Here is a 26,000-nt window from a genome sequence, read left to right as displayed (position 1 = left end):
TTTCATAGAAGCTGTTTTAGCAAGAGATGAGATGTGAAGTTTCCAGTTAAGATTATGAGCAAAGGACAGACCGAGGATATTCATTGTGGAAGAGGGAGACAGTTGAGTGTCATTGAAGAAGAGGGGATAGTTGTCTGGAAGGTTGTGTCGAGTTGATAGATGGAGGAATTGAGTTTTGAGGCATTGAAAACTACTAGATTTTCTCTGCCCCAATCGGAAATCTTAGAAAGATCGGAAGTCAGGCGTTCCGTGGCGTCCCCGCGTGATCTGTTGATTTCCTGAAGGGTTGGACGTCTCTGAAAGAACGTGGAAAGATGTAGGGTGGTATCATCAGCGTAGGAGTGGATAGGGCAAGAAGTTTGGTTAAGGTCATTAATGAATAATAGAAAAGAGTGGGTGACAGGACAGAACCCTGAGGAACACCACTATTAATAGGTTTAGAAGAACAGTAGCCGTCTACCACAGCAGCAATAGAGCGGTTGGAAAGGAAACTTAAGATAAAGTTGTAGAGAGAAGGATAGAAGCCATAGGAGGGCAGTTTTGAAATCAAAGCTTTATGCCAGACTCTATCAAAAGCTTTTGATATGTCTAACGCAACAGCAAAAGTTTCACCGAAATTTCTAAAAGAGGATGACCAAGACTCAGTAAGGAAAGCCAGAAGATCACCAGTAGAGCGACCTTGACGGAAGCCATACTGGCGATCAGACAGAAGATTGTGAAGTGACAGATGTTTGAGAATCTTCCTATTCAGGATAGATTAAAAACTTTAGACAAGCAAGAGATTAAAGCTATAGGACGGTAGTTTGAGGGGTTAGAACGGTCACCCTTTTTAGGAACAGGCTGAATGTAGGCGAACTTCCAGCAGGAAGGAAAGGTACAAGTCAATAGACAAAGTTGGAAGAGTTTGGCCAGGGAAGGTGCAAGCACAGAAGCACAGTTTTTGAGAACAATAGGAGGGACCCCATCAGGTCCATAAGCCTTCCGAGGGTTTAGGCCAGCAAGGGCATGGAAAACATCATTATGAAGAATTTTGATTGTAGACATGAAATAGTCAGAGGAAGGAGGAAAGGGAGGGACAAGCCCAGAATTGTTCAAGGTGGAGTTGTGAGCAAAGGTTTGAGAAAAGTAGTAGTGGTGGTGGTATTAGTAGTTGTAATAGTGGTAGTAGTAAGAGTAATAGTAGTGGCGGTGGTGGTGGAAGTAGTAATAATAAAAGTAGTAGTAGTAGTAGTGAAAATGGTATAGTAGTAGTAGTAGTAGTACCAGTAGTAGTATAGGCTCCTGGGTGTATGTGTGTGTGTAAGCATTATTCACATCAAATCATTGACCTTATCAATGAGCTATACTGTTTGAAGTCCAGGAGGAGCCATTTTAGAGTACACAGACTGTAAATATCAAACTAATAATTTCTGTGAGTTTTCAAGGGTTCTTTACGGTTCAAGTCAGAAACTAACAATATTTTTACATCATGCAGATAAGAAACAAGAGAAACTTTTAATTCTTTCCTGTGTCGCCCGCCGTGTCCTTTCCGGGCGGACAAGCATGCTGTCATCACACAAACACACACACACATACACGAAATAACAGCCAAATATCAAACTGGATTGAATTAAAGCCCTTTCATAAGAGTTTTGGCGTGGAGCAAAACTATTAACCCCTTCAGTACTGGGACTCGCTTTTACCTTGAGATTTGTGCACCATTAGACCATTTTATTGACATTAGCAAGGGTCTATGGAGGTCAGAAGAACTGTAGTGTGTGTGTGTGTGTCAGTTAGTAAATACAATACAGAGAGAGAGAGAGAGAGAGAGAGAGAGAGAGAGAGAGAGAGAGAGAGAGAGAGAGAGAGAGAGAGAAACCACATGGCATCACAAAGTGATACCAAAACTTCTCCCTTCCTCAGAAAAAAAAAACTTCCTTCTTTCATTTTTTATTCATACATTATTGTCATCATAAAAAATACAAAACCGGCCATAAAAAAAAAGCCACACACGCGCACACACACACACACACACACACACACACACACAAAAGAGCAAGAAATGAATATGTGTTGATTAGAAGAGAAGAAAGAAAGAAACAAGAAAAGGATATAATTGATAAATGTAAAGACCAACCAAGGCTTTTTTACAGACATGTGAACAACAACATCAAAAATAGAGAAAGTATTGAAAGTTTAGAAGTAAATGGAGTATACAGTGAAGATCCCAGGGAAATGGCAGAGGCTATGAATGGATGCTTTCGGAAGGTATTCACAAAGGAGACTGCTTTTGACAAACCACTGGTAATGGAACAGAAAGGGATTATGAAGGAGTTTCAAGTAACGGTGGAGGAGATCAAGAACATGATGGGGAGTTTAGAAGTGAGAAAAGCTGTGGGACCTGATGGGGTATCAGGATGGATTTTAAGAGAATGCAGGGAGCAATTGGCAGAAAAAGTTTGTGAAGTAATTGATGCCTCATTAAGGGAAGGCGTAGTGCCCCAAGACTGGAAAAGAGCTAACATTGTCCCAATCTATAAATCAGGTAACAAGAGAGACCCATTGAACTATAGACCAGTGTCACTTACAAGTGTGGTAGCTAAGATGTGTGAGAGGGTGGTGAAGACTAGATGGACAGACTTCTTGGAGAAAAATGACATACTTTGTGAGTGTCAATTTGGTTTTAGGAAAGGGCGTTCATGCACGACAAACCTGATATGTTACTATTCGAGGGTGATAGATGTAATACAGGAAAGAGATGGTTGGGCTGATGGAATATATCTGGATTTAAAAAAGGCCTTTGATAAGGTACCACACCAGAGACTGATCTGGAAACTTGAAATGGTAGGAGGAGTGCATGGCAGTTTACTAAAATGGATGGAAGACTTTTGGTAGGAAGAGAAATGAGAACAATAATTAAGGACAGACCATCAGAATGGGGATTGGTGGAGAGTGGAGTTCCACAGGGATCAGTGTTGGCACCAGTAATGTTCGCAGTCTACATAAATGACATGGTGGATGGGGTGTCCAGTTATGTGAGCCTATTTGCAGACGATGCAAAATTGTTACGAAAAGTGAGATGTGACAAAGATTGCGAACTACTCCAGGAAGACTTGGACAGAATATGGAAATGGAGCTGTACATGGCAAATGGAGTTCAACACGACAAAATGCAAGAAAATAGAGTTTGGCAAGAGTGAAAGAAGAATCAGGAGTATGTACAAGATAGGAAATGAAGACATAAAACCAGTCATGAAGAAAAAGACCTTGGGGTGACAATTACCAATGACCTATCGCCAGAGAGACATATAAACAAAATAATTGGAGAAGTATTGAACTTATTGAGGAACATAAGAGTGGCGTCAGATATCTAGATGAAGAAATGATGAAGAAAATAATTACTGCAATGATAAGACCGAGGCTTGAATATGCAACAATACAGTGGGCTCCGAACTTAAAGAAACACATAAGGAAACTAGAGAAAGTACAGAGGGCTGCAACGAAAATGGTGCCTGACTTAAGAGATTTGACTTATGAAGACAGACTGAAAAGAATGCAACTTCCAACCCTGGAAAACAGAAGAGAAAGGGGAGACCTGATAGCAATATACAGAGTGATGATTGGCATGGAAAAATGGATAGGGAAGATCTGTGTATGTGGAATGGAAGAATGTCGAGAGGGCATGGGAAAAACTAAAATGGCCACTTATAGGAGAGATGTGAAAAATATAGCTTCCTCATAGAAGGGTGGAAGCATGGAATAGTTTAGACGTGGAAGTGGTCAACGCAAGGAATATTCATGATTTTAAGAAAAAGCTGGACATTAATAGATATGGAGACGGGACAACACGAGCATAGCTCTTTTCCCGTATGTTACAATTAGGTAAATACAATTAGGTAAATACACACGTAAACATGGCGGAAGTGAGAAGGGATTCATTTGTGGGTTTTTTGGATTCCCCAGGACTGAGAGAGGTGAGTTTGGACAGAAGAATTGAGAATATGGAAAAAAGAATTGGAACAATAGTGGTAATAGAGGAAAAGTTGGATAGAGTCCTAAGAGAAAATGAGGCCTTCTGTAGGGAAGTCATAATGCTTACCAGGGAAAATGCCAAGTTGTTGACACAAAAGTTGGAATTGGAAAGTAACAATGCGCTCCTAGGAAAACAGTGTCAGGAATTAACTGTAAAAATAACCAAGATGGAAAGAAAACTAAAAGAAGGAGAGGAGTAAAGTAAACAAAGAGACACTAGGCTGGAGGAGGTAAAAAAAAAACAATGAAGAAGCGCATAACAGTTTTAGAGAAATAATTAAACAACAAGAAAAAGAAAAGAGTGAGTTGGCCCAACGGGAGATTGTTAAAGTTTTACAGCAAGAGGAGACAATGGTGAGAAACATTGCAGAAAAGAAAAAATGTGTGGTAGTGAGTGGATTAAAGGAAGATGATATAAGAAACTGGCAGAAGAGAAAATTACGGAGGAAGAGAAGATTAAGACCATGCTGAATAAGATCTCGGAAGAAGAAAATGCATTTGGAGAAGTTGAGGAATATGAGATTGGGAAAGTATGAAGAAGGAAAGTCTAGAGCCATGAAGATAACATTAAAATCCCAAGTAGCTGCTGAGCATGTATTGAGAAATGCATGGAAGCTGAAAAATTCTCAAGAGACAAACATGATTTATGTAAGAAGAAATATGTCGCAGGAGGAAAGGACTAAGATGAGAGAAATGGTGACAGAGGTGAGAGAGAGGAATGAGGCAAGAACAGAAGAAGAGAAGTTTTTTTTGGAAAATAAGAAACGACAAAGTGTGGAAGTGGTGGACAAAAGAGAGGGAGTAAAAGACCAGACAAAGGAGCAGATAAGGAAGAAAGACATAAGAGTATCATATACTAACATAGACGGCTTCCTATCAAAAGATTAGAGTGTATGGACCATCTGATAAGGGATAAACCAGATATTATGTGTATAGTGGAGACTAAATTGAGACCGAATATACAAATAGATTGGTTTGGAGGGGGAAATTATAGAATGTGGAGAAAAGATAGAGTGAATAAAAGTGGAGGTGGAATAATTGTGTTAACAAGAAAAGACTTAATAGTGCAAAATGTGTGCCTTGGAGGAGACGAGGAGGAAGTGGTGGGTGTTGTGGTGACTGATGGAAGGCAAGATATCAATATTGTAACTGTGTATGTACCACCAAAAACAAGTGCATGGTCAAATGATCAGTATAATAGTATGGTGGAAAGCACATTGGAAAGAATGAGAAATGAAGCTGCAAAGAAAGCAAAAATGGTTATAGTTGGAGATTTCAACTGTGATAAAGAAGATATTGATCACCCTGATTAGGCCACAGTTGGAATATGCATCAGTAATTTGGTCACCATACATGAAGAAACATGTCAAGAAACTGGAAAGAGTGCAGAGGTTAGCAACAAGAATGATACCAGACTTTAAGGAGGTACCGTATGAGGAGAGGTTAAATAGGCTGGAATTAAGCATGTTGGAAGAAAGAAGAGTCAGAGGGGATATGATAACAATGTTCAAAATAGTACATGGAGTGGACATATTGGATAGGAAGAACCTGATCACGATGGCATCCAGTAGTTACCTAAGAGGACACCCAAAGAAAATACTGAAGGATTCCTGCACGAGCGACATCAAGAAGTATAGCTTCCCGTATCGGAGCATTGATGCATGGAACAAACTGAGCGTGGATGTGGTGTGTGTGTCCTTCAAATGAAGGAAAAATTGGACAAGTGTGGACAAAGAGACAGGACATAGAGAGCTACGGCTTGGGTCCTGTAATCACAAATAGGTAAATACACACACACACCATCTCAATGACCTCAGAGAAGTGCCCCAAGCCACCCACACATGCACAAGTCGGGTGACACACTTCTCCAGGTCATCTTGGTGTCTGGCCAACAACCTGCATGGGGAGAGAGAGGTCAGGTCAAGGTCAAGGTCATTGTGTGTGTGTGTGTGTGTGTGTGTGTGTGTGTGTGTGTGTGTGTGTGTGTGTGTGTGTGTGTGTGTGTGTGTGTGTGTGTGTGCAATTTTTTTTTTTGTTTATTAATGTTATCAAAGTTATTATTGGTTTAGTACTTAACACCTTCAATACTAGGACACATTTTTACCTTGAGATTTGTGTATGATTATTGACATTGGGAAGGTTTTATGGAGGTCAGAAGATTAATGGCCAGAGTCTTCACTATTTTAATCCCTCTATATAAATTTCTGAAGCTGTATAAAATCACCAAATCATAAGCAGAGTGAATATGAAAACGCATCATAGCACTAAAGGGGTTAAGCCTCAACAATGAAAAACAAATAAACAGTATTGTGCATATGTGAAGGTAAAATTTCATTGTATTGCATTTTGCCTGTACAAAGGTGAGCTGATACCATGATCCATCTTTTCCCTTTTCTTCTATCTTAGCTATTTATTTATTTACTACTTTTTTCCATATTATCATCTTATAAGTAGAATTGTGTTGTATTTATCATATCTAGTTTTATTTATTGATTCCCTCTTGCTTTTTATTTTCATCAGCCAAATACTTGTTGGTTTCATTAAATTCTTGCTTCAATTTCCATGACTTTATCCAAAGCTATGTGCACTAATCCACTTTTCCTCTCTTCCTCTCTCTCTTTGTGTTGTCTTGGCTCTGCTTTGTAGCACTGTTTTGTACTGTGGTGTGTGCAGCACTCTTGGTGTTGCCCTATGTCTGGTACTGGTTGAGAGCAGCAGTAGCATTCTCCAGCAGGCTGCTAAACTCATTATGCTGGAAAGAAACACACAAATGAGTGTATTGAATACAACAGGAGAAGCAACATGACAGAATCTATCTGTATTTTGCATCTTAAAATACACATGCACAAAATAATGAAAAGCTGTATCTTTACCTTGACACCATTCACCACTGCACTGATCTTCCTCTCCTGCCTCTCCTGGTGCAGTGTGTGATGCATCTGGTCCAGTTGTGCCTAAAATATAAAGGGGCTTGCTGACTCACTAACTCACACATTAACTAAGAGATGTAGAGTCATACAGCTTGGGAATTAAATGTTATAGTAATCATACTGTGATCATATGCTTATACAAACAAAAAAAATATGTGTTGTACTTAGGAAGATACCTGTAATCGGGCACAATCCTCTCGAAGGCGAGCAGAGGCCACTCGTTCCTCCCTGGCCTCCTGCCTGGCTCGTCTCACATTCTCCTGGGCATCCTCAAAAGAATCCTCCAATTTCCTTGCTACCACCAGTTTACTGTTTAGTGTCTGGTTCTCCTGTGTGGTAAAGAGATTTGTCAAAACTGTTAGTGAAATATTTTCCTTCAAACAACCAACTTTGAAGGATAGACAGGAAAGAGGAGACATAATAAGGAACAATGTATAAGTTAATAAACCGTATGGAAAAGATTGATAGACAAGACCTGGTAACACTAATGGAGAATGGAGATAGATAAACAACAGGACATTTCAAGATCATGAAAAGTCAGTGTCTGAGGAACATTAAGAAGTGCAGTTTTCCACATAGGATGGTGGACATCTGGAATGGATTATGTGAAGAGATTGTAAAAACAAAGTGTGTACAAATTCAAGGAAAAGTTGGATAAATGTAGATATGGAGACAGTTCACTCTGAAACCTGTAACATACAACAAGGTAAACACACACACACACACACACACACACACACACACACACACACACACACACACACACACACACACACAGCCTGGTAGCTCAGTGGTTAGAGCGCTGGCTTCACAAGCCAGAGGACCGGGGTTCGATTCCCCGGCCGGGTGGAGATATTTGGGTGTGTCTCCTTTCACGTGTAGCCCCTGTTCACCTAGCAGTGAGTAGGTACGAGATGTAAATCGAGGAGTTGTGACCTTGTTGTCCTGGTGTATGGTGTGTGCCTGGTCTCAGGCCTATCTGAAGATCGGAAATAATGAGCTCTGAGCTCGTTCAGTAGGGTAACGTCTGGCTGTCTCGTCAGAGACTGCAGCAGATCAAACAGTGAAACACACACACACACACACACACACACACACACACACACCAGTGCCAAGGAGGACAGTTCTTCCTGAAGCCAGCGTGAGGACTGATGCAGTGAGTCAAGGTGTTGTGTGCGTTCCTGTAGTAGCAGCCCAACTTCAGTGGTGATGTCTCCCAGGGTTGCACTTGCCTCAAGGCCCTTCACTAGTGTATACAGCTGCTCCTCCAACCCACCCAACTTATTGGTCAGCAACTCAAGCTCTATAAGGAAAAAGCTTATATTAGCATGCTGAGAATGTCCAAAACAAATTGCACATAAACTCACCTTTCTACTACAACAGTACTTCAAACTTCTTCCATTGTTCACCACATGAAGACAATAAATAATATCTACCTTGATTTTTCTTGCTGATCTGTGTAGAAAGTCTTTGGTGAAGATCTTGTAGCTCTACATCTTTCTCTTGTAGGAGTGATTGAAGCTGCTCCTCCCTGGACAAACTGCCTTCATCTCCTCTCTCAACCTAGTATCATGGGATTGAATTAGTTAATGTTGTGATTATATACTCTACCACAATATACTAGAGGTCATACCTAGGTGTAAATAAAGAGGTTATGTTAAAAGATGCTTTACTAGGTTGCAAAATGTATATGTTTTACTTCACCGACAATTTATAGTCAGAGTAGTAAAGAGATTAACATTGTTGGATGCCACTTGTGAAGTGATGCAAATATCCAGTGCAAAAAAGATAAGTCACTTGTCAAGCATATTCAGTAACAATTTACTAAAACATGTTTGTCAGGATGAGTGGCAGCATCACCTTGTGGAAGGAGCTGCTGGCTGGGCTCTCAGGGGAGTGTGTGAGGCTGGTAGAGCTGCCTTGTGATGGGCTAACACTCATCCCTGGCTGCTTGTGGTGGTGATCTGTGGTCTCTGTACTGGTGCCACTGCTGCTGCGCCACTTCTTGGCCTGTGTCCAGAGGCACTCTTGAAGATCCCTGGCCTTAGGATACATTGATAGGCAATGGACAGAAATAGAGGTTAATACCTATACTGCTGTCATAACATTAGCTAATACTGTACAATACAATTCTGTTCATTACTGACACATGATTAACCAACATATTTGTACACGAGAAGAATACAAGTAAAATATACTTTGATTTCAAACTCCTCCCTAAAGTCATAATCTGCCCTTAGACACAAAACACAGGGGATCACTGGTCACTCATTATTGCATTCACATTAAAGGTTTTCCTGCATGTAGTAAGGTGTACTTTCTGACCATTACTTTCACCTTCCCCATTACCCATTACCAAAGCAAATGATGCTGCCAACCCATTCACTAGCATAGTAGTTACAAACCTTCTTCCCTTGGGCAGCTGCCTCCTCTGTGAGTGCTCTTGTCTGCACCTTCTCCATCTCCAGCTCAGTGCGCAGCTGCAGGATAGCAAAGTCCTGTGCCCGCAACTTTGCTTCCAGGTCACTCCGTTCAGAGGAGAGGCCGTCAACCTGTGGGCAGCACAAGGCACAAAACAGACCCCACCCATGTCTTCAAGTGTAATGACTGTAGGCAAACTAAACACACCAAGACTTTTAGTACCTGGTGTTTGTTGGAATGATTTGAAGTAAACTTTAACTAGTAGATGTTTATTATATTGATACAGTGTTTTAAGATCTTAAGTTTCTCCTACTGTATATTTTTTTCAAACTACCACAGTGGACTTACTGTATGTTGCAAATGTTTTTGAGTTGTTCTTTGTTCCTCCTCTAGATCTACAACTTTCCTCTTCAATTGTTCATACTTTCCTCTTGCCTCCTCCAATTCTTCCTCTCTGACTGCTGCCTCCTGCTTCCTAAAATGAAAAAACTGACTATGTTGCATGACAAAACACAAGGGAGCACACAGACAACTTGCACATTCACTGTTCACTATGCTGTACATTGCTACACATATATTTTAATTCACCACATGCACCAAAGGACACAAGGGCATCTTACACTGTACCACAGCACAGCCACAATGTATGTACACTCACAGCTCATCATGGAGTTTAGACAAGTGGTTCTTTTCTGTACTGATGGACTCCAGGTTGTGACGCAGCTGCTCCATCTCTGCTTGCTGCTGCCTTAATGCTGACCTCAGGCTATCAATCAATTGACTGTTCTCATCCTGAGTAAGATGTAAAATGAGTTTAGATGTGTAAATGCACATAATTTTTAATGATATAGGAAGGAATGATTTCTTCTTGCCTTTACCTTTTTTTGCTTTTTTGTTAAAGCATCAACAACTTATTTTCATGTTCTCTTTATCTTTTATCCCTTTACCTTAAGCAAAAGACTGCTTGCTTTGTATTACAGCTTGTATTTAACACACTTTCTTTTTTTCTTTCGCACAAGTTCATTCCAGAACATTGTTACTTTTTATTTCTCACTCGGCTCCCTCTTCTGCCTCTAGCCACTGCCTTTCCTCCCTTCATCCCCAGACTCACCTCCACTAGATGCACCTGCTGTGTCCTCAGGGTGAGCTGCTCCTTCAGTTCCCTCACACTGGCTTCTAAATGCTGCTTCTCCTTGCCAATCACATGCAACTCTCGCTCCAAGTCACTCACCCTATAAGAACGTTAGACATAGTGGTCACAGACATCTATTTTCTCACTTGTGTATAGTTTACAGGCAGTATTATACATATGAGCTTCATGGATGTAATACATAACTGATACAGTAACATTGATGTTCTTAATTGCAATATGTATTAATGAAAGAATGCTTTAATTAAGTGATTGTATTCAGCAGGAAAACCTTCCTTCCTTACCTTGTCTTTGCTGTGTGCTCAGCAAGAAAACCTTCCTTTCTTACCTTGTCTCTGCTGTGTGCTCAGCAGGAAAACCTTCCTTCCTTACCTTGTTTCTGTCATGTGCTCAGCAGGAATACCTTCCTTCCTTCCATATTTACTTACTAACCTTGTCTCTGTCATGTGTTGTGTTTCATAGAGTTTCTTCTGGACAGCAGCAAGGGCAGCACTACTTTCACTTGTCTGTTTCTTCACCTCTTCACTTAACCTTGCATTCTCCAACCTAAAAGAAATGTTTAAAAAGCAAATATTTCATCAAAAATTGACACACAACATGGAAATTAAATATAGATGATTAAATTCTACTACATAGAAAATTACTTTTGCATTTCTTTTTAACTTACTGCAAACCAAATCTTTCCTTGATATAAAAAAAAAAAATAAATAAAAAAAAAAAAAAAATGTTTACCAAAAAGCCTATCAAAATGTCAACCAAAAACAAAAGAAGTAGGAAAGAAGACTTTTTATGGAATAACTTACTGTGATTCTGTAAGAGTGCTTTCTGCCTGTGCTAGACACTGCCTAAGGGAGAGGAGGTCTTCTTGACTCTGCTGCTTGACCTGTCTTGCCTCAGCTTCACTCAGCCTTGTCCTGAGGTCACAACAATAAGATCAAGTTTATTTCATATAAGCTACCAAGTAATGTTGAATTTTATCACAAGGAGAGACAAGAGATCATACTAAGTGACTCTCTTAAAACTTTCCCTTGATGATGATTTATGAATTAACTACATTGTTCAACAATGAATGAATCAGTCCATCTTAAACAGGACTAACTAATTCAGTATCAAATTTTGCTTCACCTTTAAGAGGGATGTATAAAATTGCATCAATGCATTATGCTGCCTACACTGAGTACCATAAAAATTGGAGCTTCTGATCTCCGCAAGCAAAGCCCAATCAGCCTTTGCCTTGGTGATGTTCTGTTCCATGGCCTGCTCCATCCCACCCAACTCACACTTGCACCTCTTGTCAACCCTTTGTGGTGTTGACATATAATGTAGAGAAAGAATCTAAGTCCACAGACCACTCATTACCCAGATCATTACCACAAGGGAACCCAATACAGTCTGCAAATAAAGGTGTTCTCCAACAGATCAGTGCATGACCAGTGTCTGGTGCTGGACTGCAATATTTCCTGAGGAATGGGACCACACAACCATTACTCACAAGAAGAGGCAGAGTGAGGCCAAGAAGACAGATGTTCACTCCCAGACCACTGTTAAGTGTGCATTAAAGTATAGCCCACATGTGACACCAAAAAGAGTAAACCAAAGCACCCCATATATATTTGGTCTGTGAGAACCATTAATAGGTATACCATGGAGCTGGAATACACCAGCCCTATTGAATGCCTACATTGTCAAATGCCCACATCATAATTCAGAATATGAAGAAACAAGAAATAAAGAAAGTATGGATGTATGTACAGTTCACAGAGTGTTTGTCTGACCCAACCATAAAAGGGATTAGAAGGATATCAGTGGGTCAAGAGTCAAAAGGAAACAGGGCTATGACCCAGGCCAGACCCAGGCAGATAGCCCAGGTCAGGTAAACATTCTGTGATGTTGTCGTTTTTAAATGTTGTTGATACCACACATGGAGTTCACCTGAGCTTGTATTTGATTGGTGAACGGTACATCTGAGGGGCATGTTGTGTGGGTGAAGACACGTCCCCATAAGTTCCTGAAGTGAAAATGTAGAGGATTGGGTCAGAGAGAGACAAGAGAGGAAGCAGAGAGGACAACCGTGGCTCTAAGCGGGCCACCCTCGGCTGCATAGCTGAGGGTGGCATGAACGTTTTGTACTTCATAAAACCAGTAAGTGGAGCTGTAAGTTGCAATGCAGTCTTTTGAGGTAAATTAGAATGGAGGAGGAATCATGATAGGAAATATTATTTTATTATGGTTTGTGTGTTTGTACTTTGGTTCATAATGACGTCGTTATATACTTGAATTTTCATTTATGAGTAAAGGATTTTGTATACGGCTACCTACGTATGTGAATGTGTGTTGCTATGACGAATAAGTTACATAACATATTTACTTGTGTGTATACATAACATATTTACTTGTGTGTATTTGTGTACAATGTTAATGTAGTTCCATGTATTTTTTTTTTTTTTTTTTTTTTTTACGTAGGGAAGAGGGCCAGCCAAGGGCAAAAAAAAGAAAGTTAGAAAAAGGCCCACTTGAGCGCTGGCTCTCCAAAGAGTAAAAAAGTGCCAAAACCGTCAGCCAGAATTAGGGGAGCAAATGCCTCGATACCTCCCTCTTAAAAGAAGACAAGTTGTAGGAATTTGGAAATACAGATGCAGGGAGGGAGTTCCAGAGTTTACCAGTAAAAGGGATGAATGATTGAGCGTACTGGTTAACTCTTGCATTAGAGAGTTGGACAGAATAGGGATGAGAGGAAGAAGAAAGCCTTGTGCAGTGTGGCTGCAGGAGGAGGAGGCATGCAGTTAGCAAGATCAGTAGAACAGTTACCATGAAAATAGCGATAAAATATAGAAAGGGATGCAACATTTCGGCGGTGAGAAAGAGACTGAAGACAGTTAGTCAGAGGAGGGAGTTGATGAGACGAAGAGCTTTCGATTCCACCCTATCAAGCAAAGCTGTGTGACTGGAACCCCCCCAAACATGCGAAGAGTACTCCATACAGGGACGGATAAGGCCCTTATACAGAGTAAGCAGTTGGAGGGCGAGAAAAACTGGCGGAGACGCCTCGGAACACCCAACTTCATAGAAGCTGTTTTAGCAAGAGATGAGACGTGAAGTTTCCAGTTAAGATTATGAGCAAAGGACAGACCGAGGATATTCATTGTGGAAGAGGGAGACAGTTGAGTGTCATTGAAGAAGAGGGATAGTTGTCTGGAAGGTTGTGTCGAGTTGATAGATGGAGGAATTGAGTTTTTGAGGCATTGAAAACTACTAGATTTTCTCTGCCCCAATCGGAAATTTTAGAAAGATCGGAAGTCAGGCGTTCCGTGGCGTCTCTGCGTGATCTGTTAATTTCCTGAAGGGTTGGACGTCTCTGAAATAACGTGGAAAGATGTAGGGTGGTATCATCAGCGTAGGAGTGGATAGGGCAAGAAGTTTGGTTAAGAAGGTCATTAATGAATAATAGAAAGAGTGGGTGACAGGACAGAACCCTGAGGAACACCACTATTAATAGGTTTAGGAGAAGAACAGTAACCGTCTACCACAGCAGCAATAGGGTATGGGTACCAAGAGAAAGAGATTACTTGTGTGAAGTTACTTGTGTGGAAATATTTGTCGTCATAGTTTGGTGGTGTTACGTTGTCATTTTCGTGAACGGAGTCATGTAACTATGTGTGTATGGTAATATATTTGGTATGGTATGTCACGTTGGTTGCTTGCATTCATGTACCAAGTAAAGGTCATTCTTATATAAGGGTAGCTGGTTGAAAGGGGTTAATATTGTACGTACTACATATGAGATTTGCTGATAAATAAAGCACGGTGTTCAGATATTGTAATACGTTATGAAGAAAGATATAGTGGACGATGTTGAGGTGGAATCCGTTCTGATGTCAGAATATGTGCGAGATTAAAGTAATTCTTACGGATGTTTGCAAGGGAAATTGTAGTAATTGCAGTGGAGAAGACAACAGAAGGAGTTGTGATTGTTAATTGTCAGTGCCGTATCGAACATCTTATGTACTATAGATATTATTTTTGTTAATTAAAGATACAAAAAAAACCTTTGACTGTTTGTAACCAGTAGCTAGAGAATTTGTGCAACGTCGTGCAACAGCTCGGATCACAACAGCCCCATGAAGCTCCATTTCACTCTTAGGTAGAAGATGGAAAAAACACTCACTCTCTCTCACACACACACACACACACACACACACACACGTTAGTAAAACCCTATGGAAAAGAGAGACAAGACCTGGTATCATTGACAGAGGATGTAGGTAGATGAACAAGAGAACACTCCAAGATCAAGAAAAATCTGTGTTCGAGGAACATTAAAAAGTGTTGTTTTCCACACAGGATGGTGGACATCTGGAATGGCTTGAGTGAAGAGATTGTAGCAGCAGAAAGTGTACAAAAATTTAAGGAAAAGTTGGATTAAAGTAGATATGGAAACAGGTCACTATGAGCCCTGTACAAACCCTGAAATATACAACTTGTTAAATAAACATACACACACACAGATATATGCACTGAATATCAAAGTGTGTATGAGACTTACAAATGGTTAGAGGAGGAATGAATACAATCTTACTGTGACAGACAACAAAGGGAAATGTGTTCCATCAGCCTGGCAATGACCTTCTTGACCCTCCCTTACTTCCAAGTTGACAGTTTAACACACTGACTGGACTTTGCTTGACAGGCTCATTAGCTTCTACTATTACACCACTCTGTGTAGACAGCACAATACATTGGTGACATCTTAGATCCCTCTTAAGAGCAGAGCTAAATCTTATATTGAACTGGTTAGCCATGCTGGAGATGGACTAATTTAGTGTTGGGCACTGTAATAGTCCATGACACTGAAGCATGAGATCCTCAGTCTCTCAAAAAGAGAGTCAAGACAGAATGTGAAACAAATAAATGTTATGAGTGTAGTATAAGGAAGCACATGGAAGCATTACCACTGCCATGAGGCTCGTCAGTCACCTGGAGTCCTGCTGTGCCACAACTTCCCGCACACTCTGCAGCTCCTTCCTCAACTGGTGGGCTACCTCTTCTGCTCCTTTGAGGCGCTGCATCCTCCTGTTGAGCTCCCCCGTCAGTAGTGCCACTGCTGACCCCACGTCCTCTAGAACTCGTGGTGAGCACCGCCTCAACACCACACAACTGTTAGCTTACCATAACCATTGCCCTCAATAATATAAAGTTGTGGTTCAATGCAAACACCCTATATATGTACTACATACAGTGTACAATTAAAATAATAACTATAGAATATGATTTTACTTTCCATTTGGTGCCTTGCAAACATAAAACAGTTGAAAAACTCACCTTCTTGGAGAGGTGATGGCTAACATATGGCTGAGGCCACAGGACTCTAATCCTGCCTCCACCTGCTCCAGGAGACCCAAGGCACTGTGGTGGGATGCATCTGTCTGATGCCGGTGTTCCTGCCACTGGCCCTCTAGGCCCCGTACCTGTGGGCCACCATTCAAAGTGCAGCTTGTTTATTTGCCATCAATTTGATTTGTCACTCCAAAGTTGGGTGCTAACAAAGCAAAAATCCATATCAAGATGATGCCTTTAAGGTTTAAAAAAAAAAAAAAAAAAAAAAAAAAAAAAAAAAAAGCAATCATGCATATATGTTAGCAAATAGGCATGGCTGTGTCAATTAAGCTGTGTCTATCCAGCTCACCTCGGCCACTGCACTCTGCAGTTTGGTTGCAGCAATGGTAAGTTTAGCCTCTAATCCTTGCTGATGTGCCTCATGCTGCCCCAACTCCTCCAGCAGACTGGCCACCACCCTGGGAGTGTCTGGTCCCAGGTGCAGTGTGCCCACTTGCCGCACCAGCCTGCCACAAACCACTGCATTAAGCACATACACACCCTTTCATCACAAATAATGATGCATGCCAGTGCTGGTGCTACTTTGTCACAACTCATAACTGTTCAGATGACTGATGGCCATGTGGATTACCAATGAACCCACCTGGTGAGTCTCTTGAGGCTGCTGGTGGCACTGAGGGCCAAATTCAGGAGACAGCTGCCCTCCTCATGCACCATTACAGATGCTGCCTGTCCACCTTCTCTGCTGGAACCAAAACATTGGTAACTATGCAGTACATAAGTAGAGCTGCATTGTAACTATCAGATAAGTTACTTAAAACGTTATTATACACTACTTTCCTTCATTATCATAACAATTCACCATTAAACTTCATTACATTAATCACAGTACTAAATACAGACTGTTTACCAATAATGAACCAGAAATTAAACACGTGGTAAGCAAAGTAATCCTTTCATTATAAACCAAAGTTTCTGCCATGCATGTAAAGCCTAATGTGCAAAACAGATTGACAAGTGTACGGCATGGAAAGGATGCAACCTTCTGTAATGGTTCAAGATAAAACATGTTTCTCATCTTTTATGTAATACAATAAATTTCTTTATGACAAGAGGATGCTAGAATACACATTGTAGTATTTTTATTTTTGTGAATGTCTTCAGGTCTAAATTTCACCTCTTAATTTTTTTCAGTTTACCCACGCTATTGTTCTATAGACTGATATGTGCACACTACATACGACACATGCCTTGCTCCTTTGGCAAATGTTCTTATCTTAGTAGCATTGGTGGGCATTATTGTGGTAATTTATTGTGATAATGACATTGAGTTATTTGCTATCCAATACAACCTAATTATTTTTCCCATCTTAATGATTCTTCAGTATTGCTGATATTTTTGGTTACAAACTAGTGATAATTGATAATTACTATTTTTGGAACATGAACATGTTGATTTTTTAAGTTTCAAACTCAAATGTAGTTATTCTTCTTAAGACAATGTGTACTTTTCATTACTGAACAGACATGATAAACAATGAATTTAATTTTTTTCCAAGTTTTTTTTTTTTTTTCTAAGATGGAGATACGGATAAAGATGTGAATTTATTGACTTTTTAAGATTCAGAATACCATCAATATTGTTATTGGTTGTTAAGCAATAAATTTACTGCCAATTACCAATTATCGGTTATGACTGATTAGGTTGTTGGTTGTGATAATAAGTTTTGTTTGTTACTGTGCCCAGCCATGGTCAGCAGCATCAACATGATATATTACTGGTGTCAAAGAATGTGTAAAGGCTATGGTGTTTCTTTCTAGACTTGTTTAAATGAGAATAATAAAAGCTTTAGCATATCAAAAACACTGATAATTAATAACACTGACTTAACACGTGTGCATCATGCAGATAAGTGGTGTTATACCTGAGATTTCCTGAAAGGCCTGCGAGGAAGAGTGAGGCTGCAGGATGAACAACAACACTACTGTACCCTATACAGTATGCACCACACTACACTACACTGCATTCAATAATTAGATTGAATACAGTGGATACATTGCAATTTAATTTTGTGCTTTCAAATCATCCTATTATGTACAACACACATTTCATTGGCTCCACAGGTGATTTATATATACTGTATCTACAGGGGGTCCTTCATTTGCATGACTGGATTGCACAAATTCAAAATAGCACGGTGTCACAAAATAAGGTTTTTTCCTCATACTGTATTACAGATTCCTTAAAATAACACAATTTCAAGAAAACATGAGCATTAATAAAATATGTTTACTTGATACAAATAATTGTTTGTTTTATTTACAACAGTTTCCATCCCTTAACAGTGTATGTGTATGTACAGTTTACTCCACTACTGCACTGGGGGTGATCATCCTTACATTGCACAAAATTTACTTTGCACGGTCCCTTCTGGAATGCATCTATCGTACAAATTTAGGGCTCCCTTTATCTATCTATCTATCTATCTATCTATCTATCTATCTATCTATATATATATATATATATATATATATATATATATATATATATATATATATATATATATATATATATATATATATATATATATATATATATATAAACCCTGTGTTCCATACAAAGCTATGTATTAAATCAAAGACTAATTTACAATTTAAATGTCAATTGCTAAAAGCTTGAGGCTGAGAAAATGTTACTTTAAAATACTAAATCTGAATATTAACAGCTGATACTGTAATACTTTACATCATAAATGAATAAGTTGGGGAGTGAAAGGTTGTCATAAGATAGTTAGTACCTTGCTGGAGATGGTGGTTCAGGAAAATGGCTCCTCTCTGAGTCTCTAGCATGATGTTCCTTCTGAGCTTCCCTACTGCCCCCAGAAGAGCCTCTGATGCTGGAGTTGCAGGCCTCCTTCTCCACCTTGTTGAAGGGAAGCCTCTCCTCAGGCACCACTGCTCTGGCAACCTCCAAGGACAATCTGGGAATGTTGGTCTGGTTCTCTGCTGCCATGTTGTTGTTTTCAGGGCCCAAGTGATTACACACTTTGAGGGAAGAGTTAGACACTTTGGAAAGAATCACTGAGTCACAGGGGGTGCTGCACACACTCTCTCTTGATTGAACAGAATGGTGATCTCTTTCACCACAGATGTCCATGTTCACTGACCTTTCCCCTGAGAGTGTTGGGGATGTATATAATGCATTCTCTGTGTCAGTGAAATATCCTGAATTTGCAGCACCACATTTATTGCCTGAAAATGCTTCTGTTAGGTGTGCCACCATTGTGTTGGAGGCAGTCTCGGCCCCACCAGCTGCAAGACCGCCCTTCAGGGTTGTGGACGAGGAAGGACTGGACATCTTGAGCCTGGCTCGCTCCACCACCAGCGCTTCAGCAGCCAAGATGAGTCTCTGGATTTCATCATCATCATCATCATCTTCTGTGGATTATATCAGCAAGAATGCTTACAAGAATCACTGACAATTAATAATCAAAATAATATCCAAGATAATTTATTGACACTATACCTTTTTGCATAACATACTGTGCACTAGTATGATGGTACAAAAGCAATTGTGACACTGATGTTTCTAAACCTTCCTTCCAAATATTGAGAAAAAATCACATCCTCTGAAAATACTTGCAAGAGATCATTCAGTAAATCAAGAATGGTTAGAACACTAATAAGGTTTGGGAAATACATGTGTACTAGGATTGGATAGGAGACCACACTATTTACTTTGTGTTCAATGTCCATACCTTTGCTGGCACGCACTGTAGGCAAGTCACGCAGGGCTGAGTCTAGGGTAGAGTTATCAGATTCAGCCTCACTGATGGCCACTGAAGTAGTAGTGCTCCACATGCTGTCCCCATCTGGCTCTGTCTCCTGTCAGTCACACCATCTTACTGTCACTTCATACTCATCACACACAACTACCAACCACTTGCATCACATATATATAACACTAGAAAATCTTGGCCAATAATCAATTACAAGTCTAAACATTTTGTCTGTCAGCTCACATCCACTTAGATTTATGGATCACTTACATCACATTCAGAACTGACATGATCAGAGACTTCCTTCTTTTGTTTGAGTGTTCTATCCATGGCTGCAGCAATCCACACCTGTCACGCTGGCCACTGCACCACACATCTGTAAAGGAGACTTTTTGGCCATCCTTGCAGAGGTGTGCTCTGTGAAGCTGACTATTCCTTTACACACATGCACTCACTTGACAAATGGCAAACTTTAAGGCTATGAATAATGCTCACATCAAATTTGAATTTTTCACTAATCTTTTGCTCTTCCCTCTAGAAATAATGTTGTACAAGTGTTTAAGGCAGTTCTTAAGTGCTGCAAGTGACAAAATATCATATTCCTCCACTAGTTTTTAATTGACCTGAGTGTTGTTTTACCTGCAAATCATTAGTTTTTAAATATTTTTTCTGCCAATCCCTAGCCCTTTGAAAATCAATAATTTGCATTTTCTTTCATAATAAGTCAGTGTCAAGTACAATAACAAAACTTACAGATCATGAGGGGCACACTGTGGATTTTCCATGAATACAAATATCTCTTAAAGGATGAGTCTGATATGGCTGTAATTGCTCCAATAATCTGTTACATATTAGATTTTTTTAAGTCCACTGAGCTGTGTACTACTCTGCCACTTCTACGTTAGCAGCAAGTTGGGAATATCCCGCCAAGCAAAGGCTCAAAAGCTCAAGTCCTCAACCTTCACAGCAATGGTGGCTGCCAAATCAAACCACAGGCTGGGCATCATCAAGAGCAGTTTCACCGTGCTCACCAAGGACATTGTGTTGCTGCTGTACCTCTTACAGGCCTGTCCTATCCTGGATTATGGAGTGCAGTCATGGGGCCCATTTCACAGCAGGATAACCTCCCCTTTTCATCTTCCTGTTGTCTGGAACTAAGTTACCCAGAAGCCTGTGCAGCAAAAGCCACCAGCCAATAGCATGCAGCACCACCTACAACAGACACTCACAGAAAATTCTCAGATGTTGCCTGTGCATTGCAGAAGAGCTCTTTTTACTATTCTATTATAGATGCTGTAGACATTAGTCACAGAAGACATGAAGCTTAAGGAGGTGAGAGACAGAGAGAGGAAAAGAGAGGTCACAGAGTCCTGTGGGATTCAGGGATTACTATCTAAGGATGAATAGAATTGAAAACTTTGATTTTTATAAACTGGCCAGCGATGTTTTGAAATCCAGACAGATTCTACACTAATTTGGTGAAAAAAAATTAAAGAACTTTCTAGATGACTCCAGAACCTTCAAAGCTATTCTTTCCAAACGTTTCATGAACTTCTAGAACATTCTTGCAACGTATATGGCAGTATAAATGCAGGGAACGTATGCTCAAAAGGTCAGTTCACTTCTAGCCGTTGTGTAAACAAGTCGATCGTCATCAGTCATTACTATATGCATTCATCAAGCATGGAATCCAGAGGTTATAAGCATCCGGCAAACGTATTTTGCTACATCTGTGGCGAATTTATCAAAACTAGAGCTAAAAAGTACTCCCTGGAAAGATCAGTGAAAATGCGCCTACAATGCCTACAATGCCTGTCGGGGATCAGGACAAACCTTGGGCACCTCATTTCACCTGCGAACTCTGCAAAAGAACTCTGGAAGGTAAGAAAAACACTAATATATATATATATATACACAGTAATACTCCGCTTAACGAACAGGATAGGGGATGTTAAAGCTGTCTGTAGAGCAAAAATTTGTTAAGCAGATGTAATTTTCCCACAGGAAATAATGGAAATAGGGGGGGATGCGTTCTGGGCTGGTCCCCAACATACCACATGGGTTAAAAAAAAAAAAAAAAAAAAATATATACGTTTCGCAGCATATTAGGCCACCGGTTTACCACTACTTTTATGATGTCAAATGAGTCATTGGAAGTTAGAGGAGATACGTACGAATTCTCTCACATTCTCGCATTTATATTCACAAAACAACATTTCTATTAGCCTTTTACAAACCTTGCCCCCAAGAAAGGATTGTTTTGTAATGCATTAAGTGAAATCTTACATGGAATACCAAAAAATAAAGCAGAGATAAGATGAGCCACAGACGAAGCGGGAGACTTGCGGCGACTCGGCTGTTTCTTCTTGTGACCATTTTAGCCTGCGTGTTGTCTTTCCCCATGATATTTGTTTCCATTCCTCTATTGCCTGCTATAATGGATATCATATCTTAGTATTCATATACGCTCATGCCATGAGGATAACCTCGACTCCATGGCACTGAGTGAAAGTGAATTATTAATGAAATACCATGGTATTTCATTAATAATTCACTATCACTCATTTCCACAGAGTCGAGGTTATCCTCATAGCATGAGCGTATATGAATACTAAGATATGATATCCATTATAGCAGGCAATAGAGGAGTGAAAACATAAACATCATGATGAAAGTAACACACAAGCAAAAGGGTCACAAGAAGAAGAAGGGGCCGAGTGGCTGTGAGTCTCCGGCTTCGTCTGTGGCTCATCTCATCTGTGCTTTATTTTTTGGTATTCCATGTAAGATTTCACTTTATATATTACAAAACAATTCTTTCTTGGGGCAAGGTTTGTAAAAAGCTAATAGAAATGTTGTTTTGTGAACATAAATGCATATATAAGACAGTAACACCACCTCCAGAGGTGGTGTTCCCAGCAACCTCAGAGCAACCTGAAAGCAACCTTATCACCGTCCCTCCAAGCGTTCATGGATGCCATTTTGCTGCAAGAGGTTGCTCTGATGTTGTTAAAGAATCTTGGATCCAGCTCCAGGAGCCAGCCAATTACAACGAAACTACCGCGTTCGGTCCCTCAACCGGCAAATTCAAACCCAGAAAATTTGCTAAAACGGATGCGGAATTTTGGGGTAACTTTATATAGTACGTTAAACCGAAAATTTGTTAAATGAACATTCGTTAAGCGGAGTATTACTGTATGTGTGTGTATATATATATATATATATATATATATATATATATATATATATATATATATATATATATATATATATATATATATATATATATATATATATATATATATATATATATATATATATATATATATATATATATATATATACAGTATATACTTTTTAATTTTAACCTATCCTATTACAGTGAGTTGAATGTATCTGTATTTTTATACTTATGTTTTCATTGTGCTTTTTTACAGGTTGGTACAGAGGGGAAAACAGAGCTATGAGATTTGCAATCCCCGAATTTGGAGGGAACCAACTGATCACTCAAGCAATTGCTTTTTCTGTATGGTAGACCCTTCCAAACGTCGAGCAGGCAAAATGCGCCTGCTATCATATTTCCTGACCTTCTGTCATCCATTGCGCCAGTGCCACACTTCTCTGAGCTCCCTGTACCCACTCCTCCTAAGAGAGAGCAGTAGTGTTTACAAAAGGAAAGTAGTTCAGAAGAACATGAAGACACTGATCCAGAGTTCAGAGATGCAACTGATGAGAGAAATCCATACTACCCCAGCCAAGAAGACATCAATGACCTGATCAGAGATCTTGGCCTCACGAAGTCAAATGGCGAGCTTTTAACGTCGAGACTCAAGCAGTGGAATTTGCTAGATGAGTGTGCACATATCAGGTCAGAGAAAGCGTCACCAGCATTTTTCAAGCTTTTTCACTCGTCAAGATGAGCTTTGCTTTTGCCACAATGTGACCGGTCTGTTTGAGGCAATTGGAATTACCCTTAACCCCAAAGAGTGGCGGCTCTTTATCGACAGCTCGTGCAGAAGCCTCAAAGCAGTGCTGCTTCATAACTGGAATATGTACCCATCTCTCCCCCTCGCCCACTCTGTCCAGCTCAAAGAGGAATACAAGAGTGTCAAGATGTTGTTAGATGCCTTGAAATATGAAGAGTAACTACCATTGGGAGGTTATAGGAGACTTCAAAATGGTGGCTTTCCTGATGGGTCTCCAAAGCGGCTTTACCAAGTATCCTTGTTATCTTTACCTTTGGGACAGAAGAACTACTCATTTCTAATGTGTCTATTGTCTCACTGGTGTAATTCTAGAATAAATAAATGCTATTATTGCATTATATGTCATTTTATATCTACTATGTTCAAGTCAAATTTCAAATTTGCCACTTTGTCCCTATGAGAATGGGTAAATTTCAAAAATGTCATTATCCTGGACACAAAAGCAAAATTAGAAATGAATATAAGTATTTTTTCATGTTTTCTAGACATAAGCAAATAAGAAATAACAGTTTCAACTCAAGGACAAAAGCTTTGTTACATGGTGAAATCAAACACTGTCCTCCCTTGCTAGGGTAGGCTTATTACCTCCTGAGGCTGTGTGAGGATGAAGAGTGCAAAAATGTCATCAAACCCTGTTAGTCTACCCTTTCTCCTCACTATGGTGGACTTTTTGTCACGTAACCGTTACATGTCAGTTACGCACTGTGCCTTGGAGTGGGGCCATCATCTCCTTACCTGGCACCAGACATTCAAGTGCTTGAAAGGTTGTAGAAGATATCAACAAAGCACTACCAGACCCTGCCCAGCTACCTTACAAGCCATGCTGCCAGCACTGCCAGTGCCTCAGTCAATAGACACTACAGGAGAGAAGAATGAGGGGAGAGTTCCTGCATGGCTGTGATTGTTACCCACATGAGGTTCTTTCACCTGAATACACACGATCTGCAGGGACACTCCATGAAGCTCAGAAAACCCGACCACTGGCACACTACATTGAAGGGGAACTGCTTTCCCATCAGGGATATAAACCTCTGGAATGCACTCCCAAAAAGCATTGTACCTGCCCCATCAATAACCACATTCAAAGCTAGACATATGAGACTTGGACAGATGGCTGACAGATCACAAAGGTGCATGGGGATCACAAGAAGATGCCTTCTTAATTCCCCACTATCCATTCATAGGTAAGCGCTGAAAGACATACTCATTCAGTCAATCACTTCATGTTCAGTACATATACATAAACATCAATACTGGCTGTTTGTCTGACTGGAACTTGTGGGGCCTGTTCCTCCTTTGTCCAGTCTTAGCTGGACCCAGTGTGGTGACTGGTAAAGCTCACCCACATGATTTCACTCCCAATGTTCCCCTTGAGAGGACAGGCCACCACTCACCCGCACCTGTCACTGCCAGCCAGCTGTCACACACACCACTATCTACCCTAACCTAAGGAAACTAATCTAATCTGACTGAACTAACCTAACCTTTGTGTCAGTGTGTCACGTCTGAATACTGTCACGGGTAAAGGCAATCTTTCTTTAACCACAAAAGAAAACAAAGATGCCTATCTTTAAAAGTCACTGTCAGAATAAGAGTCTAAACTCCAGCAAAATCCAGGGTAGCTATATATGATTCTAGTTTATGCACATGTTGTTGCTATTATTGAGTCACTGCATTGTTTGCATGGGTGCTGCAGTGATGCCTACCTGCTTCCTGGAGGCTGATGGAGAGCTCTCTCTTCTTTTTTTTTTTTTTTTTTCTATAACGCTTTGCATGGCTTCCTTGGTGACGCCTGTCATCCTTCATATTCTTCAATGTTTCATTTTCTTATTTATCACTACTAACCACGTTGTCATAAGGCCCAGTGTGGTGGTGTTACTGTCTTTTGTTGCCTATCAGCTTCAAATTGGTCTTTAATTACTCCTGTCTTCTCTCCCTACCGATTCCTGCTCTCTCTCTCTCATGCCACTGTAGTGTTCTTCGATTCTGTTAGGAGTTATTTCACCGTCTTCCTTTATGTCCTTCAATGAGTTTATTTTCCCGCACTCGGTAGTATTAATGTTTGTTTTTATTGTTGTTTAGTAAGTAATGGGTCGCCGCTAGCGTGTGTACTTACTTCTGGTGATGGAAGAGGTATATTGGCCGCTCTGCGTCGACAAACACCGCTCCGCTCGTCGTCGCCTCTTTAGCCCCTAACTCATACTGGCAGTCTGGCACATGAATTGTTCTGACTTCTCCCTCTTTTAGTGTTTTGTATTTCTCTTTCCAAGCAGTGTCTTTGTGCTGACTTGACTGGTGAGTGACAGTCGGCGTCTCCGTGACTCACTCATGCACACCTGCCTGCCATTAATTAAGGTTCCAGATAGCCAAGACAATACTTAAATATACGA

At 40.2% G+C, this 26,000-nt stretch overlaps 1 protein-coding gene across 6 annotated transcripts in view; it reads right to left on the bottom strand.

Moving 5' to 3' along the window:
• Nucleotides 1-6,324: 6,324 nt before the first annotated feature.
• LOC123517756 (myosin-10-like) overlaps nucleotides 6,325-26,000 on the bottom strand; it is a 19,942-nt gene continuing 266 nt past the window's right edge. Inside the window, exons 1-20 of one of the 6 annotated variants that reach the window (XM_045278172.1) lie at nucleotides 25,317-26,000; nucleotides 19,895-20,000; nucleotides 19,604-19,730; nucleotides 18,644-19,283; nucleotides 16,489-16,590; nucleotides 16,195-16,351; nucleotides 15,831-15,976; nucleotides 15,486-15,665; nucleotides 11,315-11,425; nucleotides 10,944-11,057; nucleotides 10,473-10,593; nucleotides 10,020-10,153; nucleotides 9,710-9,836; nucleotides 9,346-9,492; nucleotides 8,801-8,983; nucleotides 8,377-8,503; nucleotides 8,047-8,243; nucleotides 7,117-7,269; nucleotides 6,884-6,964; nucleotides 6,325-6,762 (exon numbers count right to left, since the gene is read on the bottom strand). The exon at nucleotides 25,317-26,000 is cut by the window's right edge and continues 266 nt beyond it. In XM_045278172.1, the coding sequence (XP_045134107.1) occupies nucleotides 6,700-6,762; nucleotides 6,884-6,964; nucleotides 7,117-7,269; nucleotides 8,047-8,243; nucleotides 8,377-8,503; nucleotides 8,801-8,983; nucleotides 9,346-9,492; nucleotides 9,710-9,836; nucleotides 10,020-10,153; nucleotides 10,473-10,593; nucleotides 10,944-11,057; nucleotides 11,315-11,425; nucleotides 15,486-15,665; nucleotides 15,831-15,976; nucleotides 16,195-16,351; nucleotides 16,489-16,590; nucleotides 18,644-19,283; nucleotides 19,604-19,730; nucleotides 19,895-19,954 (2,970 nt within the window). In that variant the 5' untranslated portion in view covers nucleotides 19,955-20,000; nucleotides 25,317-26,000 and the 3' untranslated portion in view covers nucleotides 6,325-6,699. The remainder of the gene's footprint in view (nucleotides 6,763-6,883; nucleotides 6,965-7,116; nucleotides 7,270-8,046; nucleotides 8,244-8,376; nucleotides 8,504-8,800; nucleotides 8,984-9,345; nucleotides 9,493-9,709; nucleotides 9,837-10,019; nucleotides 10,154-10,472; nucleotides 10,594-10,943; nucleotides 11,058-11,314; nucleotides 11,426-15,485; nucleotides 15,666-15,830; nucleotides 15,977-16,194; nucleotides 16,352-16,488; nucleotides 16,591-18,643; nucleotides 19,284-19,603; nucleotides 19,731-19,894; nucleotides 20,001-25,316) is intronic. The other 5 variants (XM_045278171.1, XM_045278173.1, XM_045278174.1 and 2 more) reach the window with 5 other exon arrangements.

This window comes from Portunus trituberculatus, chromosome 42 (genome assembly GCF_017591435.1).
Source record: "Portunus trituberculatus isolate SZX2019 chromosome 42, ASM1759143v1, whole genome shotgun sequence".
NCBI classification, from domain to species: Eukaryota; Metazoa; Arthropoda; class Malacostraca; order Decapoda; family Portunidae; genus Portunus; species Portunus trituberculatus.
Note: the sequence above shows the minus strand (reverse complement) of the source record. Positions and strands in the feature narration are given on the sequence as shown.